Source organism: Camelus ferus, chromosome 8 (genome assembly GCF_009834535.1).
Source record: "Camelus ferus isolate YT-003-E chromosome 8, BCGSAC_Cfer_1.0, whole genome shotgun sequence".
NCBI classification, from domain to species: domain Eukaryota; kingdom Metazoa; phylum Chordata; class Mammalia; order Artiodactyla; family Camelidae; genus Camelus; species Camelus ferus.
The window spans coordinates 58,973,413-58,992,606 of NC_045703.1; the positions used below are offsets into that span (position 1 = coordinate 58,973,413).

Genomic DNA, 19,194 nt, shown 5'->3' on the forward strand with positions numbered 1-19,194 from the left:
AATTCAAATGCATTTTCTTTCAAATGCTCTGCTTCAGGGATATCAGTGGCTAACAGCATTTCTATTGCTAAAAGACACACCAAAACCATGGTTAATGGTGGAAGAAAAATTATACATTACTGAATGTATCAAGCCCAAGAGACATGGAAGCAATTGTCTCAGTGTAGTTAAATTCACTTCTGCTTAATGGGTCCTCCCTCTAAATTAACTGATAACACACCATCAAACAGTTATCTGACCCCTAGATAAACACACTGCCTTCAGGGATAGATTTGGAAGGAATTGTGTTTCGTAGTTAACATCATTTTATAACCAGGTCTCTTTAGTATTGGAGTTCCCCTGGAGACACCTTGGGGGTCTGTGGCCAGGTTGTGTCAGAGCCTGGCCCGGAGCCTGGTGTAGCTGACCAGCTATGTTCATATCAATTAACATCAAATCATCTAGTCTCTTGACCACATCTGCTCTATAAGATAGCTCATTTGCTCTTCCTCAGCCACTGAGAACAGCTGGTTTATAAACCCTGTCTAATACGTTTCCTTTAGCATTCAAACCCAGGAGGAGCAAAGCTCAATTCTGAGTGTTAGGATCTGTCTCTGTGGTGCCGCAGTGGCTCAGACTCCTCGCCCCTCCTGGGATCGTGTCCTGAGATTTGCACCAGGGGATATCCACTGGAGGGAATCTTTGCCCATCCTGGTGCTCACTCAGAAGTCTAAAGAAGGCTCTTTGCCTCTTCATAAATCCCATTTTGAATCTATGCTGTTCCACTGTTTAGAACATCCATGATACATAAAGTGGTACTTTTTTTTTCCCCAGTGGTTCTAAAATAAAGGCTTCAAGGGCTCAGGGGTGCCAGTTAGTACCAAGAGCCTGGATCCAGGCTTATCCTAAGGCCAGAAGACTCTACATTCAATGTGTTTAAGAAGTAACTGATGACTTAGAGGAACACAATCAGTTTCTGTCAAACTAGACAGATCCAGGGATCTCCTGAGAGCTGAGAGATCTTGCTTCATTCTCCCTTGTGAAGAAGGATAACTTATTTGGGAAACACTGGCTTTTGGTTTTAGAGAATTTTGTTAAATTTGATAGTTGGGTTCCTGCCTAGTAGCTGCTGATTGGATCCTTCAGGAAGAAAGTGGCTTTAGCCCCTTGGCATCTGTCTCATGACTTTATAAACTGAACTGTGGTTTTCACACAATGCAGAGGGACCCTTAACTCCCCATAATAACCTCAGGTGTCCTGCTGTGTGGTGAGGCTGGCATCCCCAAAGATGTAGGCGCAGTCTGCATTTTCCTGCAGTGGCAAGGACAGCTTTTCCATTTTATTCCCATCGGTCAGCACTTTGGGGTCTGTTTTGGCCGCTGCCATCCCCTGAACGATCTCGCCAAGGACAAACTGCATTGATTCCTCTTCCTGGGTTGTAACTGATAGCTCAAAGCCCTCATTTTATAAGTATCATTTTCCTAAATAATATGCTAGGCTAGAACAAAGGCCATTCCAAATCCGCAGACTCTTCCACACGATGAGGACATCACTCTGGAATGTTCCACTTCTGGTGCGGGGAAGGGGAAAGGATTTGCTCTTATCCTCCCACTTAGTTAATTTTTCATTAATCACTTCAAAAATAGCACTTCTTAATTTGATGTTCTAATTTAAGGGCTTGTTCCGCCATGATTTCTGTTACAAAGTGCTTTCCTTGTGAGAAACACAAGCAGGAGGTGTTAAGTGGGCAGTAGGAACAGCTGGCCCGTGTGTGGGATGGCAGCCCTCGGCCTTGCCACAGTTTCTTTTTTTTAATGGACTGAGAAAAGATTTCTGGTTTATTGATTTAGTGTGTGTGTGTATGTGTGCGCGCACGCACATGCGCATGTGCACTGGGGGAGGGGAGGTGAAGAGAAAGAAAAGTAAATTAAAAGCCATTCATCATCAACTACTTATTTTATGTAGAAAATGTTTTCCTGGTTTCCATTTTTATTGACCGAGCATTTAGTCTGCATAACAATTGAGAGAAGTACTTCCTGTAACGTTGAACCCATGTAAGGCCACCTGTGCCCTCTGTACAGAACAGCTAGGGATGACGAAGGCCACATGATTTACTCTGGGCAGACTTTCCCCAACAGGAAACGTCAGCTGCTTCTCTCTAGAAGGGTTCCTTCTGATCAGGACATGCAGCCTTCCGTCATCCACTCTAAGAGTGTTCGGTGCTCAGATTCCAAGTTAGGGAGCGTTTTGAGCTTTTCATGTCTTACCCTTTGTGTGCAGGGAATAGAAATGCAGACGCAAGACAAAGGGAGAAGGCAAAAAGGAAAGAAAACCTCTAGCCTTTTCCCAGTGACAACAACAAAAGAATTTGCCCCCGGCCCCTCTTTGGTTTAGGGGTTTGTATTCCCTTTTCATCAGCCTTACTCCCTTTGAGTTAATATGAGCGCCAGCGCATGTCACTGAGGGGTATGAATGCTCCTAAATGCTAATAAAATTTGATGGTTCATTTGACCCTGACTTTTATATTAGCTTCCCAATTTGTAAAGCTGGGAACAAATAACTTGAAACAAATCTTCTAGATCTCTTAAAAAGCATACCACCTCATTCCTCCTTATGCACAGGGCATTTATTCACTGTCTGCTTCTAGTTGATGGAACCATCTCTCAGAAAGGACCGCAGTTGCTCTTCCCCCATTTTTGGCAGGATCCTCTGAATTTCTCCTCTCCCTGTTTGGCCTGAGGCCAGAGTCATCCTCTGGGTAACTCAAAAGGCATTGATGTATTTCAACTAAGTACGCTCTCTCCAAACTTATCTTCCTGTGATACTTGATTTGAAAAGAAAAATGTTCTGATCTCACTATTCACTTTTATCTCATTTACTTTAAAATAATTTGTTCTCTTCCGAAGTCCAAAAGCTTCAAACCATATGGTGAGAACTGAGGATAACACTGGGATATGGTCAGTTGAAACCTGCTTTTCGTTCTCCTTATGACCCCATGCTATGTGCTCATCTTCTCTAGGTAACAGCGACCAGTCCGGATCCCAGGAGAAGCTGCTTGTTGACAGCCAGGGCCTGAGCGGATGCTCTCCGCGGGACTCGGGATGCTATGAAAGCAGTGAGAACCTGGAAAACGGTACTGTCAGCACAGATAATCGTAAATGCATCTTCATATGCAAGCCTTCTGGGCCATTTCTTGACGTCTTACGCTAATGACTATCTTTCTTCTTCAGCCTGAGCCATTGCCTTTGGGAAAACTGGCAACAGGGAGAGGAGTTTTTAAAACTCCTCCAGGGTGATTGGTACTTGATTAAGATCATTAGGAGGGAGGAACATCTCTCAAGAACCTAGGCAACTGATGATGCTGAGAAATGAGTAGGGAGGTCTTTCCGTCAGTTACTCTTCCATCCCATGAAGCACGTAAATGGAAAGAGTTTTAACTTGTGTGTCAGAGAAGGGGTCACTAAACTTTCCATTGTCTTGCAACCTGTAGAGGCTTAGCTGCCCACCTGGATCATGAAAAGAGCCGTGGGGGTATAGAGTGGGGCGACCTGGGGTTTGAACCTGCATAGGGCATAGCTGAAGGCTTTAGTCAAATTGTTTTCTGTCCCTGACCGCCCCCACCCTCCCTCATCTCTGAAGTGGTAATATGAGTTTATCTTGTATAGACTGTTCTAAGACTTAAAGTAATAATATATTAATAATACCTCGCATTCTGTAAACGTTGACTGTGAATGGCGCAGAATCTGGCTGAGTGCTTACACACACAGTTGCTAATTGTCACTCAGATCCTGCAATGCATATTTGATTGATGAGGACACTAAAGCTCAGAAAGATTAAATAGTAACTGAAGCCCTTGTTCTTGTCCTTTAGGAAATGTTTCTCACCTGGCACCACTCTGGCTCATAATCGGCTCTCAGCCAATGGTAGACAATATTTTAGGTCTGATTTTCCAACACTATAAGCATTTTCAAGTCCATACTCTAATGACTTAATGTCATCATACATCAGCCAAGGGTATCTGGGCTTAGGCAAACTTCAAGCCAGAAGGGATTTAGTTTGTATATGTTATCTTAAGTACCTTCACAAACCATGGACGAATTAGATTAAAATGGGTGGACCTACTTTGGGAACAAGGGAAGAGGCAACACCTACCATAAAAGGTCTCTTTGCCTATTTGTTTGCTGGTTTATTCTGAAGAGCAAGACTGTCCCAGTGCTTGGGATTGTCACTTAGAGTCTCTCATTTCAATATGAGGATTTTGTGGAGCCTGTCTGAGACCACGGTGCAAAGCCAGGGCATGAAGTCTTAGTTTTTCAGTATCATCGTCATCCTCAATTCTTCTTAACTAGACAAGAAGCCTGAGCAGGGTGGCCCTCAGCATTCAGATCCTGCCCGCGGAAAGTGGGATGCTTGTTTGCACGGGGAACCGAGTTGCAGAATGACTCCTTCCATAAGCAGAGAGATCCTGGCAGCAGTGTATCATCATTACAGTATGAAAATATCCAAATTCATATTAAAATAATGTGAAAAGTCTGACTTCATTCAAACATCACTTCATTTACACAAAAGGTAGATCTCTGAATAAAAGGCATATGATTAAATCTTAAAATATTACATTTTTGTTTTAAAAGAAATCTCAGAACTTCAAAATCAAAAAACTACACTTTCATTTTTTTAAGAAAATCTCAAAACTTCAGCTAGTCAGAATATAATTACCCACATCTAATATGGTACTTCCTTCCTTCTCCCTCAGAGAGTGTGACTGGAGGCTCAGAGTTACGGTCCCCAACTTCACATTGTTGGGCCAACCCTACTCATGGTCTAGTTTTGCGAAGTTATTAGAGCACATGTGTTTTCAGTTGATGTATTGAGTCTCATGGACCTAGTGTGAATCAGTGGTTTACTTGCATCCTTCATGGTTATATGCACATAGAAATCCACTAAACAGATTTTGGAACAACAGGGCCCACCATAAATTTCACTTTGAAAAGCGGTGTTAAAGTATACAATGAGGATATGAAATTGCCAAAAGTCCCCAATTCAAACAAACTAAAAGCACTTTAAAAGCAAGATATTTTCAAAATAGACTTGAATTTTTCCCCACATATTTTCTGCTTTGTCCACATAACAGTTAAGGACATGGTACCTCCCCAGACTTTTGTTCATTCAAATATTAAATGAAGCTGCACAGTTTTGTTCTAGTTTTATAAGGAAAGTACTTTCATTGAGTGGAGAAATGAACACAAGTTGTGTTTAAAAGACCAGTGCCTCTTATGCAGTTTGTAACTTCTGGGTTCGGGAGCTCATGCTGCCTGAAGCCCTGGTTTTTGTCTGCTGTCTGCAGGGTCCTGCACACTTCAGGGGCCTGGGGGGCCTTGGGTGGGGTGAGCAGTGGTGGCTCTGGGCCTTGAGCCAACCTCCACACTTCAGCTCTGACCTGTTTTATAAATGAAGCTTCATTAAGAAGGATCCTCTTGCTTTAAAAAGTACTAGTTTCAAAAGCAGAACGTTCTGAAAACAAAACAAAAAAAAGATGATTCTATTACCATTACGAACTCGGTCCTAATCTTTCCTTTCTGACCTCTTCACCATTCTCGTTTCTAGTTAGCCTCTGCTGACTGCTGTGTGAGGTGAATAAATTCCGTCTAAAATACCTGCAGCCATAAAACCTAAATTGTGTGTCTCCGATGTCCTTTTCTTTGTGCAGTAAAAACCCACATTTGAGTGTTGGGGACTATTAGGTCCATAAGGAAAACAATTTGCCAGGTAGACCATCCATCAGGGCCGCACAAGCTGCAGTTATCTTCAGTGGCTCAGCTGTACGGCCTGAGAGCAGAGCAATTACGGAGGGAGAGGGCTATTCTCGGCTGCAGGTCTTGTCTGCTGCTTCCTGTCCTGACAGTCAGGAAGCAGTCCCTAGGAAGTTCCCGGTAGCTTCCTTGTCTCAAACAGAAGAGGAGAGGCAAGTGGATTGGGGTCAGGCTCGTGGTTTCCTGTTGTGATCCCCAAACTCCTAAGATGAGAAACAGTAGTAAAGGATTCCCCTACGTCTCTGTGAAACCCCTGAAGACCTCATGAAACACGTCCAGGGCTGATAGTTTCCAGCTGCCTTTGGAACCCCATCAGGTAGCCCAGGTGTCCAGCTATTTATTGAGCACCTGCTAGAGCCAGGCTTTTCAAACAGCAGCTGCAGTTCATCAGTGGGTTGTGAAATCAGTTTAGAGGGTCATGGATAGCAGTTTTGTAAGATAAAATAGGACAGAGATATCAGAGTGCTCTTCCACAGGTAACGATGGTATCGCTAGTGTTGTTCCTTGTGATCTTTGTTGCAGCTATATCTTCGTGTGTGTGTGTTTGTGTCTCTTTTGTCTGTGCACATGTGTCTGTGTATACTGGGCGATGAATGTAAAATGTGTTTCCTTACTGTGGATCATGATTTTAAACATAGTTTGAGAGCCATCTTGGGCACCAAAGGCAGGGCTGGGCGGGCACAAGTGAGTGCTTAGGGGGCTGAGTTCAGAAAGGCGCTCACTCTCGGGCACCAGCTGCACTTACAGGACTGACAGTGACCATCTCCTTCCAGGGTGTCCTCCAGGCACCTTGCTCACCTCACCCTCATCCCAATTCTGTTGAGCGTTCTGGAGACCTCAAGTTTTGACCCATGAGCCTGCCACTCCAAGTGTTTTATCAATCTGGGAAGATCATGGTTCTCCCCACATCCTGGTGTTAGGACAGCCTTGGTCAAGGTGGGATGCAAAATCCACCTGGATCCCAGTGACTCCTCAGCTTCAGTAAACATCAGAGCCCTCATGTAGGTCCTGAAAGTTTTTCTTTTCTGTGAAAACTTTTTCCATATCCAAACATTTTCGGTAAGTTAGTTCTCCTCCAAATGGTTCTTGATGGGTAAGAATCATAGAGACTTTTTAATGCTAAAAAGAATACAGGTGTGCCTGCTGAGGAACTAGATTAAAGAAGCTGGCAAACCAAACTTTCACCTTGGTGAATTCGGGAATCTTTCCACCATAAACATACTGTGAGCGTGGGGTTTATGCACATAGTTTGCATTGAGAGTTAAAAAGAAGGAAAGCCACGTTTCTAAAGTTTGTACTAAAGTGGTTTTAAGAATTTTCTATTTTAACTGGTTTTTAAACTTTAGGTACAATGTGATATGCTTTCTGAAGAGGTATTTGCCTTTTCCATTTTATCTGTGATGACTTTTCTATTACTGAAAAATGGGACCACGGTCAGTATATTCAGTAGTAACACTGGGCTAATGATCTCCATGTAACAATGAAAAAATAACCTGGTAATGTTAGCCTGTCATGTTGCTAACACACAGGAGGCGGGGTCTGAGACCTACACTATCATACATACAGGAAGACAAAAGCTCTTCGACCATGACCCTGCTTTGCCAAAAGCAAAATACTTCACTTGTTGACTTGTGTCTTAACTAAAGGATGGGATGATGAGTGAAGTCTGATTGAGGAGGCGATGGTTCTTATCCATCATTCTCAGTGTCTGGATTTATACTTGATGCAGCTCATTTAATATTATCAGTTTGCAATTAGAATGAGCTTGATAGAAAGCTGTGAAATCTTGGAATCTGGTTTTTCCTCTGCCGATAATGGCCAAACAAACCACTTGTGATACCCCAGTGCCCCAGGCCTCTTTGTTCCTTTCCCTTCACTTACGCAGCATACATGTGGAGCTTTTATCAATGAAATGATTCTTTCATTTCCTTAAAAGTATTCTTTCCTTTTTAGAGCTGGCACTATCCACACCCTCTCTTCCCCTCCCAGGGAAATCAGAGCACCGTCTGCTGCTTATTTATTGAAAGAGTGAGATTGCTTCATGGGGAGATGTCAAAATTCTAAGTTAAAATATTTAATTAGAAATGTTTACTGAAACAGTAGATGAGGAAGAAAACCTGAAGTTACACAATAGTGGCTTTTCAGAGATTAGAGCCAGCCTCTTCCAAACATGTGGTGGGTTTAAGATTTTTATCTTTTTTGATAGGCCTAGAGTATTGAGATCACTTGGCTTATGTGTTTTATGTCTGGGGTATTCCCCCAGCCCAGTTCAAAGCCCAAACAAACATGGTGTCAACTGAAATAAATGCTCAGCCTAAAAGTTGAGAGTTATGTTTTATTTGGCGGGAGGACTCGAGCCGGGATGACAGCCTCTCACATCGCTCTGGGGGACTGCTCCGAAGAGGTAGGGGAGGAGCTAGGATATATAGGAGCTTTACAACAAAGACCAGGTAGTTGGAACAATGAAAGATTACTTGTTATCTAAAGAAAACTGGGCATCTCAAGTTAAAAGAATCTAGTGCTTTTCTATGTATGGGAGGAAGCAAACATTTAAATTGATTCAATTCATTCCTTTGACAAGCACCTAGCTATCTAGGGCCAATGTCCTGTCCTTTCTTATTCTGAGTCCCCTCGGAGGGCACCATTGTGAGTGGCTGCAGAGGCTGGGCTGCAGGCTTGTCTTCATGGGTGGGGGCAGCCGCTGATGACTTGGTGGTTTCGGCATTCTTTGTTTACTGGTATGGTTTGCAGTATTTTTCCTTCACAGTGGTATTCACCAAAAATGTAACAAAGGGCAGTCAATGATAGCGTGTGTGAAAAGCATTTTTTTTTTTTTGATGAAAACGAAGCATTTAGCACACTGGCCCTAGATGGCACATTCTCAGTAAAGCTCATCAAGCAGCAGTAGCAGTTGATACTAGTCAACAGCTGTCAGCTAAGTAGACGGTATCTGGTTGATAAGCTCAGTTGTCAGTCTGACAGCTTATTTTAATCAGGTCTGTTGCATCACTGGGAATTAGTACCATATCAGTATCTTACAGGTTGTCTCTGGCAAAATACTCACGTGAGCTTGTTTACTCATTTGTACCAAGGCTGGCTGACTGCCTCTGAGAAACGTTCATTTTACACACCTGAACAGAACACAAAGCGGGGAGAGCTTGAAGGAAGGTTTGAGAAGGCAGTGGTTACCATGTAAAGAGCTTGTCCCAGAGCTTGTCCCAGAATTCAGTCTACCTCCCCTTTGCCACCGTGGCTTTAGGAAATTGTACTCACTCTACAGAAATCCCATCAGTGCGATTCCTAAATGGGGTGTGGATGAGCGACTTTCTTCCACACTGACTGCAGCTAAGAACAGACATTAGGCCTAGATTTATTTTACTGCCTGACACAGCATATTTTCTTTCCACATAAATCAATTAACTTTCATCTCCCTGAGTCCTGTAATACCACTAAGAATTCTTTTTAAAAATAAACAGGACCACAGTAACTCTCCATCCCCCAGTGGTGATTTTATGTCCTTAGTGTAATTCAACGATGGGCTGTAGGAGTTTGAGATTTCAATCACGTTAGCACACCTTTGATGTCAATTTGATTGATTCCCTTTTTAAGATGTGATGGTGAAATATTTCCTTGTCTCGTTAGGTAAGACTCGGAAAACCGGCCTTCTCTCTGCCAAGTCATCAGCGGAATCCAGCTTGAAGTCTTTCAACAGGAGTCAGCTGGGCAACTACCCAACCTTGCCTTTATTGAAGTCAGCGGATGCACTGAAGCCGGGAGGGGAGAGCAGGCTGGGCGGTGGTCTTACCCCTCACACCGCCAAGGGCTGTGATCCGCCATGTGTGGCTGATTTGAATAAAAACCGAAGAAGCCTCCCGGTTTCCATCTGCCGGAGCTGTGAGACCCTGGAGGGCCCCCAGACTGTGGAAGCTTGGCCCCGGTCCCATTCCCTGGATGACCTTCAAGGAGAGGCTGATGCCGAAAAAGATGTGCCTGGCGAGGTGACAGAACCCTCCCGTCAGACTGTACCCGAAGTGCCACAAAAGACAACCCCTTCCATCACCAAGGTTCAAAGCCCCAAACGAGATTCTGCTGTTGACAATGCACTGCTACTGACCCAAAGCAAGAGATTTTCTGAGCCTCAGAAAACGACTACTAAGAAACTGGATGGCCCCATCGCGGCCTTTTCACAGGGCACATCACCCCCTCCGTGTTTGCCCAAAAACTGTGATGCCCAACTGCCCGCCGTTAAACACAGTTTAACAAGGACGCCTCTTGAGGGTCACAGGAAAGGACTCGAAGGAACGTATCATCCTCCGGGCACCAAAGAAGGTGTGGATGCTGAGCAGAGGGGCCCCTGAGGCCAGAACGCAGGCAAAACCTCCCACGCAGCCTCCTCCCGTTCCTGCCAAGAAGAGCAGGGAGCGCCTCGCCAACGGGCTGCATCCTGGCCCTCTTGGTCCCACTGGCATCCCTGGCCCCGATGCACCCAGCCTGCCCCTTAAGAAGGGCAGCCCCGGCAGCCCCAGCAACTGTCACCCACCGCCGGTGGCACCCAGGCCTCCCCCGGGACCGGAGCCGGGCAGCCCGCAGAGCGCCAGGCCGCCGCCCTGGCTGTCGGAGCTGCCCGAGAGTGCCAGCCTCCAGGAGCACGGCGTGCGGCTGGGCCCCGCTCTGACCCGGAAGGCCTCCTGCGCCCGCGGGGTGGATCTGGAGATGCTCACTGAGAACAAGCTGCGAGCCGAGGGCATCGATCTCACCGAGGAGCCGTATTCTGATAAGGTAACCGAGGTCCTGGCCCTAATACACGAGCTTTTCAAAGTCGGGGCCCAGGCCAGAGGAACAGCACAAGCCCCCACCTCGAGGCCAGCTGGCGGCGTGGGCCGATGGCCGGTGACAGTACGGGTGACCCACGGCAGGAGGGCCCCTGCTGCCCCACCCTAGGCGTTCGATAAACCCAAGAGCGAGGTACCCAGGTTAAATGCAAATAGCCTCCGGGGTTTCCCTCTCCTTTCCTTACTCTTCTCTTCTTTGGCTTGTTTGTATTTAATCCGGGGCAGCTATCCTTTGTGGGGAGAACTATCAATCAGTACTAGAATCAGTTCCTGAAAAGGATGGTTTAGTGCACAGAACAGACCCAAGGTCCAGTTTGCATGTCTCACTGGACATCTTTGTTTTAGACATGAACAAACCTCCATTTCATTTCCCTGTGTGAAATGAAATTAATAATAACCTGCATAACTACCTCCTGGGGATATTAAAAAGAGCATGCAAAATGAATACTTTGAAAATTGTAGAGTACTATTCAGATGTAATAACCGTACTGTATCATTATCTGTGTGGGTAATGGGGGAAAAGATTATACAGAATAAATACCCTATTGTACCCAAAAGTTGAGATCTGTAATGAAAATTCATCTCTCAATTGAAAAAAAGAGCAGATCCAGTACCAAAGTGACTTTGAAGACAAACACATGACAATAAATAGGTGTAGCTGTATGTTTATGTATGTAGGTATGTGTGCATGTTACTCCTGAAAATGCAGGTTTTGTTGTAATGCATTCCTGGGAGGCTTTGTTATAAACGTATGACCACGAATGTCTTACAATAAAATACTCCTCTTCTGTCTTCTTGATATTCAGTGAATGAACCCCTTTGAGTGGAGAGTAGTGGGAATTCTACTGTACAGTAAATGCTGGCTGGTCTAGTGATGTAGAGCAGTACAACTTTCCAAATTGAGGCACAAACAGTAGACTCTCTGTAGAGCACAAGTTTGCCAGTTTAGAAGACGGTCTTCAGTAACATTTTGTAAAATGATCAGGTAGAGTGAGATAAGGGTGTTGGACCCCCCCAAAATATAGGATGATTGTGTTCTGCTTTAACTGTATTTCAAAACATTTTTCTAGAGCTCATCACTATCTAAAAAATTAAGATGTAAAAGTATCTCTGAAACATGCATCCTGTCCCTAAAAAAAAAAAAATTCACTTGAAATGAAAACTTTTGGTCCTGTTTTCTAGTAGCTAAAAGTCTTATCCTGCTTATGTTTGCTGCTCTTAGAGAAGGTAAAAGATCCTTGCAACCCTTGATCACAGACATCTGTTCTCTCCCGCAGCATGGCCGCTGTGGGATTCCCGAGGCCCTGGTACAGAGATACGCAGAAGACTTAGATCAGCCTGAGAGGGACGTTGCCACCAACATGGACCAGATCCGTGTGAAGCTGCTTCGGAAGCAGCACCGCATGGCGGTGAGCAGCCCACACTTCGGGCTCCCTTCTCCCCAGTGTCTTAAAGTCCATTCAGCTATGGAGCTTCATGGTGAACTCTCTGGCCACCGCTGAGCAGCCCAAGGGTTCACTGTAGCTATCGAAGAGAGACACCTTGGGCAAAGTAATACGTATTCAACTTACTAAGTTTTATAAATAAATTTTAGAAAGAGAATTATCCATAATCCTAGCCCTGTGAAAAAGTCCAGCTAGCCATTGCTCTGCACATTGATAATACATGTGCAGTTTTGAAGCTTTGTTTTTAGTTATCAGATCATGAATCTATTTGTCTGTTACTAAAATTCCTTTTATATTATCAAGATTTCAAAGTGTTCCAGTAGGTGTGTGTTCTAGTAGGTGTGTAGTAGTTCCTCACTGTTGAAACATTTAGATTCCCCCCCTCAACTTTTTATTTTAAATAATCGAGTGAAGAACATCCTGGTTAATAAATTTCTATAGATTTCAGGGTTAATTTCTGAGGATATATTCCTTCAAGAGGATTTATGCTTCATCAAGACTGCTCAAACTCTCTCAAGAATTTGCACATTTGGGAGTAAACTGCCTTTCTGAAAGGTGTAGCACTCGGCCTTCTCAGAAGTCAAGTATAAATTCCCTGCCCTAGCCAACATTTATTATATTTTTAGTTCTTTATAACTATGTTGATTACATGTTTAGTTTTCTGGTTGTTAATGTAGATTCAAAATATGGAAGAAAATCTGCTTTATAAAGTGAAGCACTGAGTCTCTTCATTTTCACACTTTCACATAGGTTTGCCTCTTCAGTCACCATAGGGATCATTGGTTGAAGAGTGTCACCACCAGGACACAAAAATGGCCAGAAGTATAAATGCTTACAGTTTGGAGACTTATACACATCATTGGGGTTAGATCTAATTCCAAGTACCTTCTGGAACCTCAAACACTTCCTTGTGGATTTGTCTCACCTTTGAGAAGTCAAGAAAGAGTTCTTGATGCTAGTCGTGGGCTCTGACATCCCCTAGCATTATCACTTTCTGATAGTCTAGTAATAGTAGATTTCAACACTGTCCCTTTTAGGCAAATGAGAAAGAGCTCTCCAGTGGCACTTGTCAAGTCTTTATAAAATTGCTTTCTTTGTTTATCCAGATCCCAAGTGGTGGACTCACAGAAATCTGTAGAAAGCCCCTCTCTCCCGGCTGCGTTTCGTCCGTGTCGGATTGGCTGGTTTCCATCGGCCTGCCCATGTACGCCAGCGCCCTCACGGAAGCGGGCTTCAGCACACTGGGCCAAGTGCCTTCTCTGTCCCACACTTGCCTTCAGGAGGCCGGCATCACCGAGGAGAGACACATAAGCAAGCTCGTGTCCGCAGCCAGACTCTTCAAACTGCCACCAGGCCCTGAGGCCATGTAGCCAGGCCAGAAATGGACCTCCCTGGACAAGAGCCACCCTTTCACTGTGTTTATGATGCTGATGCAATTCCTCCTTCGCTGGACACGCAGACCAGACCCAGAAGAAAGGCCCAGTGTGTGGCCAGCAGAACTCAAAGTCTTGGCTCGGGACCGATGAGCCTCTCTTCTCCAGAAAAGCCCCCTCCAGGAAGTTGGTGAGATTCTGTTTGACCCCCAAAGAAAAGACAAGCACTTATTTTTATTTTCAGGACACAATAGAACCAGCATGCCAACATGCCACAAATGCTGTGCCCGCAGTCTGTCCGGGTGTGCTGGGAGAGGGCTGGGGGCAGAGGGAGGCGCAGCCCGCTCCATCTCTCAGCCTGCAGGGCACCCGAGGTCCAGGTGCGCATTAGCCAGTCCAAAGTAACAGACTCGGGAGTGACTGTACATTGTTGACCAGGCTCACTTGTTCTAAAGTAAGAAAATGTGGCTGCACTAGGGGAAAAAAAGAAAAGTCCTATTCTCCTTTAGATAAACAAGAGACATTTTAATAATTGCTTTCTAGCAATCAGCTTTTATTTGCCTTAATGTAAGCTTTTAAGCAGTTATCTAACTCATGTTCACTCCTCTGTAACCATAGTCCCAAGTCTTCAGCTTAGACTGCCGTCTAACATAGTTGGGATGTTTTCAGCAGAAATGGGCTTTTCTAATTGTCTCACTCTAACATGGCTCATTTTATAGGGGTGTTTATCAAGCCAAATTTCATGTTGACTTTCAGTTTTCTAACTACAATTCTGGTAAAAAGCTCCCTGAAACTCAGAAAGATAGCATGTATGAGTGTGTGTGCGTGTGCGTGTGTATGTGTATGTGTGTATTTACGGTAACTACCTTTCATTTGAATCAGTTTAGTATTGTTACCGTGTTGGTCATCGTGCTGCAGTATTGACTTGGAATCTTGACCGTGTCCATTCCAAAATTCAGTCATCTGAACAGACCACCTTTGCAAAAAGTCATTGTAAAGTTGAGTATTTAAGAAAGTTGTTTTTTTTTTTTTTTAAGGGAAGTAGTTTATAAGATGTCTTAAAAGGTTTGGGTTTTATTTTGTTTTGTTTTATAATTAAAATACTGTTTTCCATCTTTTCTTATTTAGATAATTCTCTTAAATAAAATGAAGGTTCATTTTGGAGCCAAGCAAACTACATTAGTCATGTATTAAGTAGTTGAATATTTTCAGTTGTTCTCCAACTGATTACAGCATCCTCTTTTAGTCTAGTGTCTGAAATTTAGCAAAATTTTCTAGCAAACAGAAATTTAGACAATTAAATTATTAAAGTTTCCAATTGTTTACAAAATGATTTTCCTTTACATTCTTATCATGAGCCCTATTTTAAGCATTGGGTGTGATCATTTACAATAGAAATGCTTTGAACACAAACCTTGATAAAAAGTTTTATCATATTTCATCTACTTATTAAAACAAATGATTTCCCCCAGGGGAGGGAAAAAAGGAGTGATTTCATTTGTTACAAAGCCATTTTAGCTTTATACACCTGGATCCGTGTTTCTGAGGAAAAGGACATTCTCAGGTGATATATTTTTTCATGCCTTTTGGTATGTATTTTTTTAAATAATATATATTTCTTCAATAATAGTCACCTTCTATAAGATGCCATGTGAAGAAGTTGTGGAAATGCAGAAGAAAAAGCTAAAGCTGCCAAATTTCTCTTGAACTCTTAAAAACAGCCCATTTTTGTCATGTGGGATGTGACATTCCTGTGAGAGCAGTCCATTCAGAAAGTCAGGAGGCTGCAGGGCTCTCCTGTAACCATTGCTGAAAGGACTTTCCGGTGCTGTGGTGAGATGGACGCTGTAAAACGGTCTCCTGAGCCCGCATTTTCGGTACCCCAGCCTGACATCCGAGAGAGCCTCCTCAGTGTCTAAGCTGAGCTGAAGACCAGATGTAAGTCAGGTAATAATAGACCACAAAGGAGAGGGGGGAATTGTCCGTGAACTTCCAAGTGTCAGTTCATTTTCCTTGTAAGATTTTCACTTAAGTAAAAGTGGCACCAGAAAAGGGAACTTTTGAGTATGAGTTTTTGAGAATGCCAAACTTTATTTTTGTCATTCTTCTTTGGAAATCATTGCCTTTGCCTAGAAAAGTCAGATTCAGGGACCATGGATAATTTTCAGTGGGAAGGGCTTCCTAATCTGTGGGGTCTGAGGTGGTTTTTACTTTCTTGTGCTTTAAAAAAAATTTTTTTTTTAATCTTTCGTATTTGTTTGATCTTTTGCTTTAAACTTTTAATTTGATCCTAGAAAAGCCTGAATGTTTGTGTGTGACATTTGACTGAGGTGATTTGGGGCTGCCTGGACTTTAGAAGACAGGTGGTCGGCTTTAGCAATATCCAGTTTTTTAATCCATTGCACTTGGTTCAGAATGTTGAGGAAGGGTGAAAATTGTTGTCTTTGGAAAGCACAAAAGAAACCCGGCGAGGCAGTTTGGCTCAGGTAGCTACACATCCATTATGGGTAATTTTTCCTTTGAAGCTGTCTACAAGGAAATGCAGCCAGCCGAAACCACTATTGACATTCCCAGATAACCAAGAAGTAGGTAGATTTTTATGGCCTTGCCTTAGTCAGAGGCCCTTTTCTCTTTCCTGAATTTGGGTATAGGTGAGATTGGAAATTACTAGTCTGTTGGAAATCAGTTCCTGACAGAGCAAAGTTTGCTTTCATAATTGCAGCAAAAGAAAGTCAGTTCACCAAGTCAATGCTGCATGTGTGTACTGTATTATTTTCAGAAAAAAAAATATAGTAGTCTGTCCAAGTTATCTCAATTTTAAATTGATATTAGAAACAAGAAACTGTCAAGCAAGTTATATAACAACTAACAACATTGCACTTTCTGTATATGAAATCAATATTTAAATAACTTATTTTTCTCCATTGCTGTTCTTAAACATTGTAAGTAGCTGTAATATACCAGTACCAACATGTCCTCGCGATTGCTTCAGCCCGAGAAAGCTGTGTATTGTTTTAAAAAATGTAAAAATTATTGTGATGATTCATTTAGCAAAAAGAGGTGGACAGAAGGGTTTTCCTATGTATCAAAACTTGTCTATAATTATGTCATCTATGTACCTAGAAAAAAAAAAGTAAATAAATTTCTTCAGTTGAATATGCCTCTTTTGTTGTTCCTTGGGTATGCCAAGGTAAATGGAGTAGAAATGAAGGGGAATTTATCAAGTGTGGTTTTCAGAATGAACCATATTGTAAAAATCGTTGTTCTATACAATTACTTCTGCCACATAACAAAAACTCACTGACACTCAGGTTCTCTTTGCCAGACTTTACTGCAAGTTTTTTTCCCCCACAAATACTGCATTATTAAGTCATATAATCACAGCATCTTAGCCCACAGAGAGATTTTTGGAAGTCATCTCTAGTCTAAGCCTATCATTTTCAAATGAAGAGTCTGAGTCCACACAGGTGGTTGACTTGCCCAATATCATGGAGTTAAATGGAAACAATCTTAAGTCCTCCACTGAGGGAGGAAAAAAAAAAAATCCAGATTGGGATAGTCTAGAAATTAACCAACTTGACAAAAATCCTTTTTCAACATTGGTATACCGCAGTTGATATAAAAACATAATTTTTATTAGGAGGGAGTGTGTCTGTAATACAAAAACTTTGAGTAGGTACTGTGTGCACTTGAGACAAACCAGTAAGTCGCCCTGTACCCTGTCTTTTCTCCCAGCCACCTGTTTCTCACACTGCAGGTAAGCATTGTAACCAGTGTTTACATATCTTTCCAGAAATGCTCTGGTTATTTGTAAATGTAACTGCAGATGCATTTTTCCACACCTCTTCACCCTGCTTTAAATTCAGTGTATGGAGATCTTTGTCTCCATACCCCTCCATTCTCCTAAAAGGCTGGCACGGTATTATATTATGCAGATAATTTTAGCCAGTTCTCTGAAATGACAATCTTTGCTTTTATAAAAAAGCCATTATGAATATGCATACACCTATGACACTTGGCAGGTGGAATTGCTGTGTTAAAGTTATGTGGATTTAAAATTTTGATAGATGTGTACAAAGAGCTGTGGGAGCCAGTGGGAAACTGACTGTCTAGGGGGAGAAAAGGCCGGGTGGAGGAGGTAGCCTGTGGATTATACCTGTGTGCTTATGTGCGGGGACTGCTAGGCTCTGGTTAAAAAAAAAAAAAAAAAAACACAAAATCTTAAAAAGAACAAGAAAATCATTGAGAAAATATCTTCTGTGTCCCCAGACTCCTGATCTGCTTGGCCATCATCATGAGTGCATCATCTCTTCCCTCATTTAATAGCAAAATTAGAAGCCATCCCCTGGGCCATCTCTCTGGATCTCCTTTCAGCCCACTTGCAAAACTCCCCCACCTCCTCCCCTAGTCTTTCCTCTCACTCCAGCCGTGACAAAAGAGGTGTCCCTCCCTCTGTCTAATCCTAGCTGCGCTCAGAATCCTGTCCTGGGACAGCCAACCCTACCCCGCGCTGTCCCCCAACACTGGATCCTCAGTATTCCCTCATTTCTCTGGCCTTTCCCCTCAAACGTGTTACAATAGGCTGTTGGTGTCTTCCCCAGGCTGGTCCCAATTCCCCCCTTTTGGATAACCACACTTTGTATTTCCTTCAGGAGAACTGAACCCCCCACATTTCAACGAATCCTAGTGCAACTGTGGTCGCCGTGTCCCCAGCGCCCTCTGAGCAGGGAGCACAGCCCCGTTCAGCCTCCGTTTGCCCAGAGGGTTGGAGCTGAACTGCTGGTGGTGCCAGCAGAGCCCACGAAGCTCAGGAACTGAGGCACCCAAACCTCCTTGTCCAGCCTTCCTTTGATCCCTTGTGCCAATGGCCATCAAACATCGTTACTCATGTACCCCTAAAATAATATCCCCAAGCTAAGCATTCCCTTCACATCTTAAAGTTGTCCTCTGAAAGTTCCAAACCGTAAGTTTAAATAATTGTAAGACTACACATTCCCAGCATTCTGTAAATGTTTGCATTTTAGAATAAAATTGCAACATTACTTAAAAATACATATATCCAGTGGAAAATAAATACCACAGCAGTTTGATACCTACCATTGTCCACTGAAAGCACACAAGACAAAGGAAAATTTTACTCTCCTTTTCTCCTTGAAAGCCTAGAACCATCCTATTTCCTCCACACATTTTTATCCTAATGCAATGTATTTTTTATGTGAGAGTGTCTTTTTGATCATCCTATCATATTTCCCTGTAATAAAAATGCTTATGAATTGAAGTTTAATTTCTTTTTATCTGATCATTAGGCTCTATTTGTAACAACAAAAAAATTTCTGGGTTTAGTTATCCTGACCATGATTATTATTAATGAATTTATCAATATACAGATATATCACAATTTTTGATTAAAAATGATAAAATATAAAAATGTCTCTCATTAGTTGGAAGGCAGGGGTGGGTGGCTGCCTCATGGTCCCTTGATTATAGAAGATGTTGTAACCCCAGTTATTTCAAGTTTGCCCAATTGTTGGGAGCCCCAGACATTTTAAATAATATTTTGCTTTATGTGTGTGTGAGATAGAAGAATTTACGAAAGAGAAAGGAAAAGGGTGTCAGGAGCATGTATCCTCAGGCAGATCAATTTTATGACCATATTAATTTAGAAACATTATTAAAGCTATCCCGGGTCGTGTGCCCACTAGAAAGAATCTCAGATTGAAGAACTTTGCAGTAGGCTACATGGGGTTCTTCCAGA

At 42.9% G+C, this 19,194-nt stretch overlaps 1 protein-coding gene across 1 annotated transcript in view; it reads left to right on the plus strand.

The window, feature by feature from the left end:
• The window catches only part of SASH1 (SAM and SH3 domain containing 1), a 168,262-nt gene extending 151,663 nt beyond the window's left edge, over window positions 1-16,599 (plus strand). The window contains 5 exon segments of the mRNA XM_032485114.1: window positions 2,999-3,112; window positions 9,432-10,135; window positions 10,137-10,568; window positions 11,899-12,030; window positions 13,173-16,599. Coding sequence (XP_032341005.1) covers window positions 2,999-3,112; window positions 9,432-10,135; window positions 10,137-10,568; window positions 11,899-12,030; window positions 13,173-13,436 — 1,646 coding nt within the window. The 3' untranslated portion in view covers window positions 13,437-16,599.
• Window positions 16,600-19,194: the final 2,595 nt, after the last annotated feature.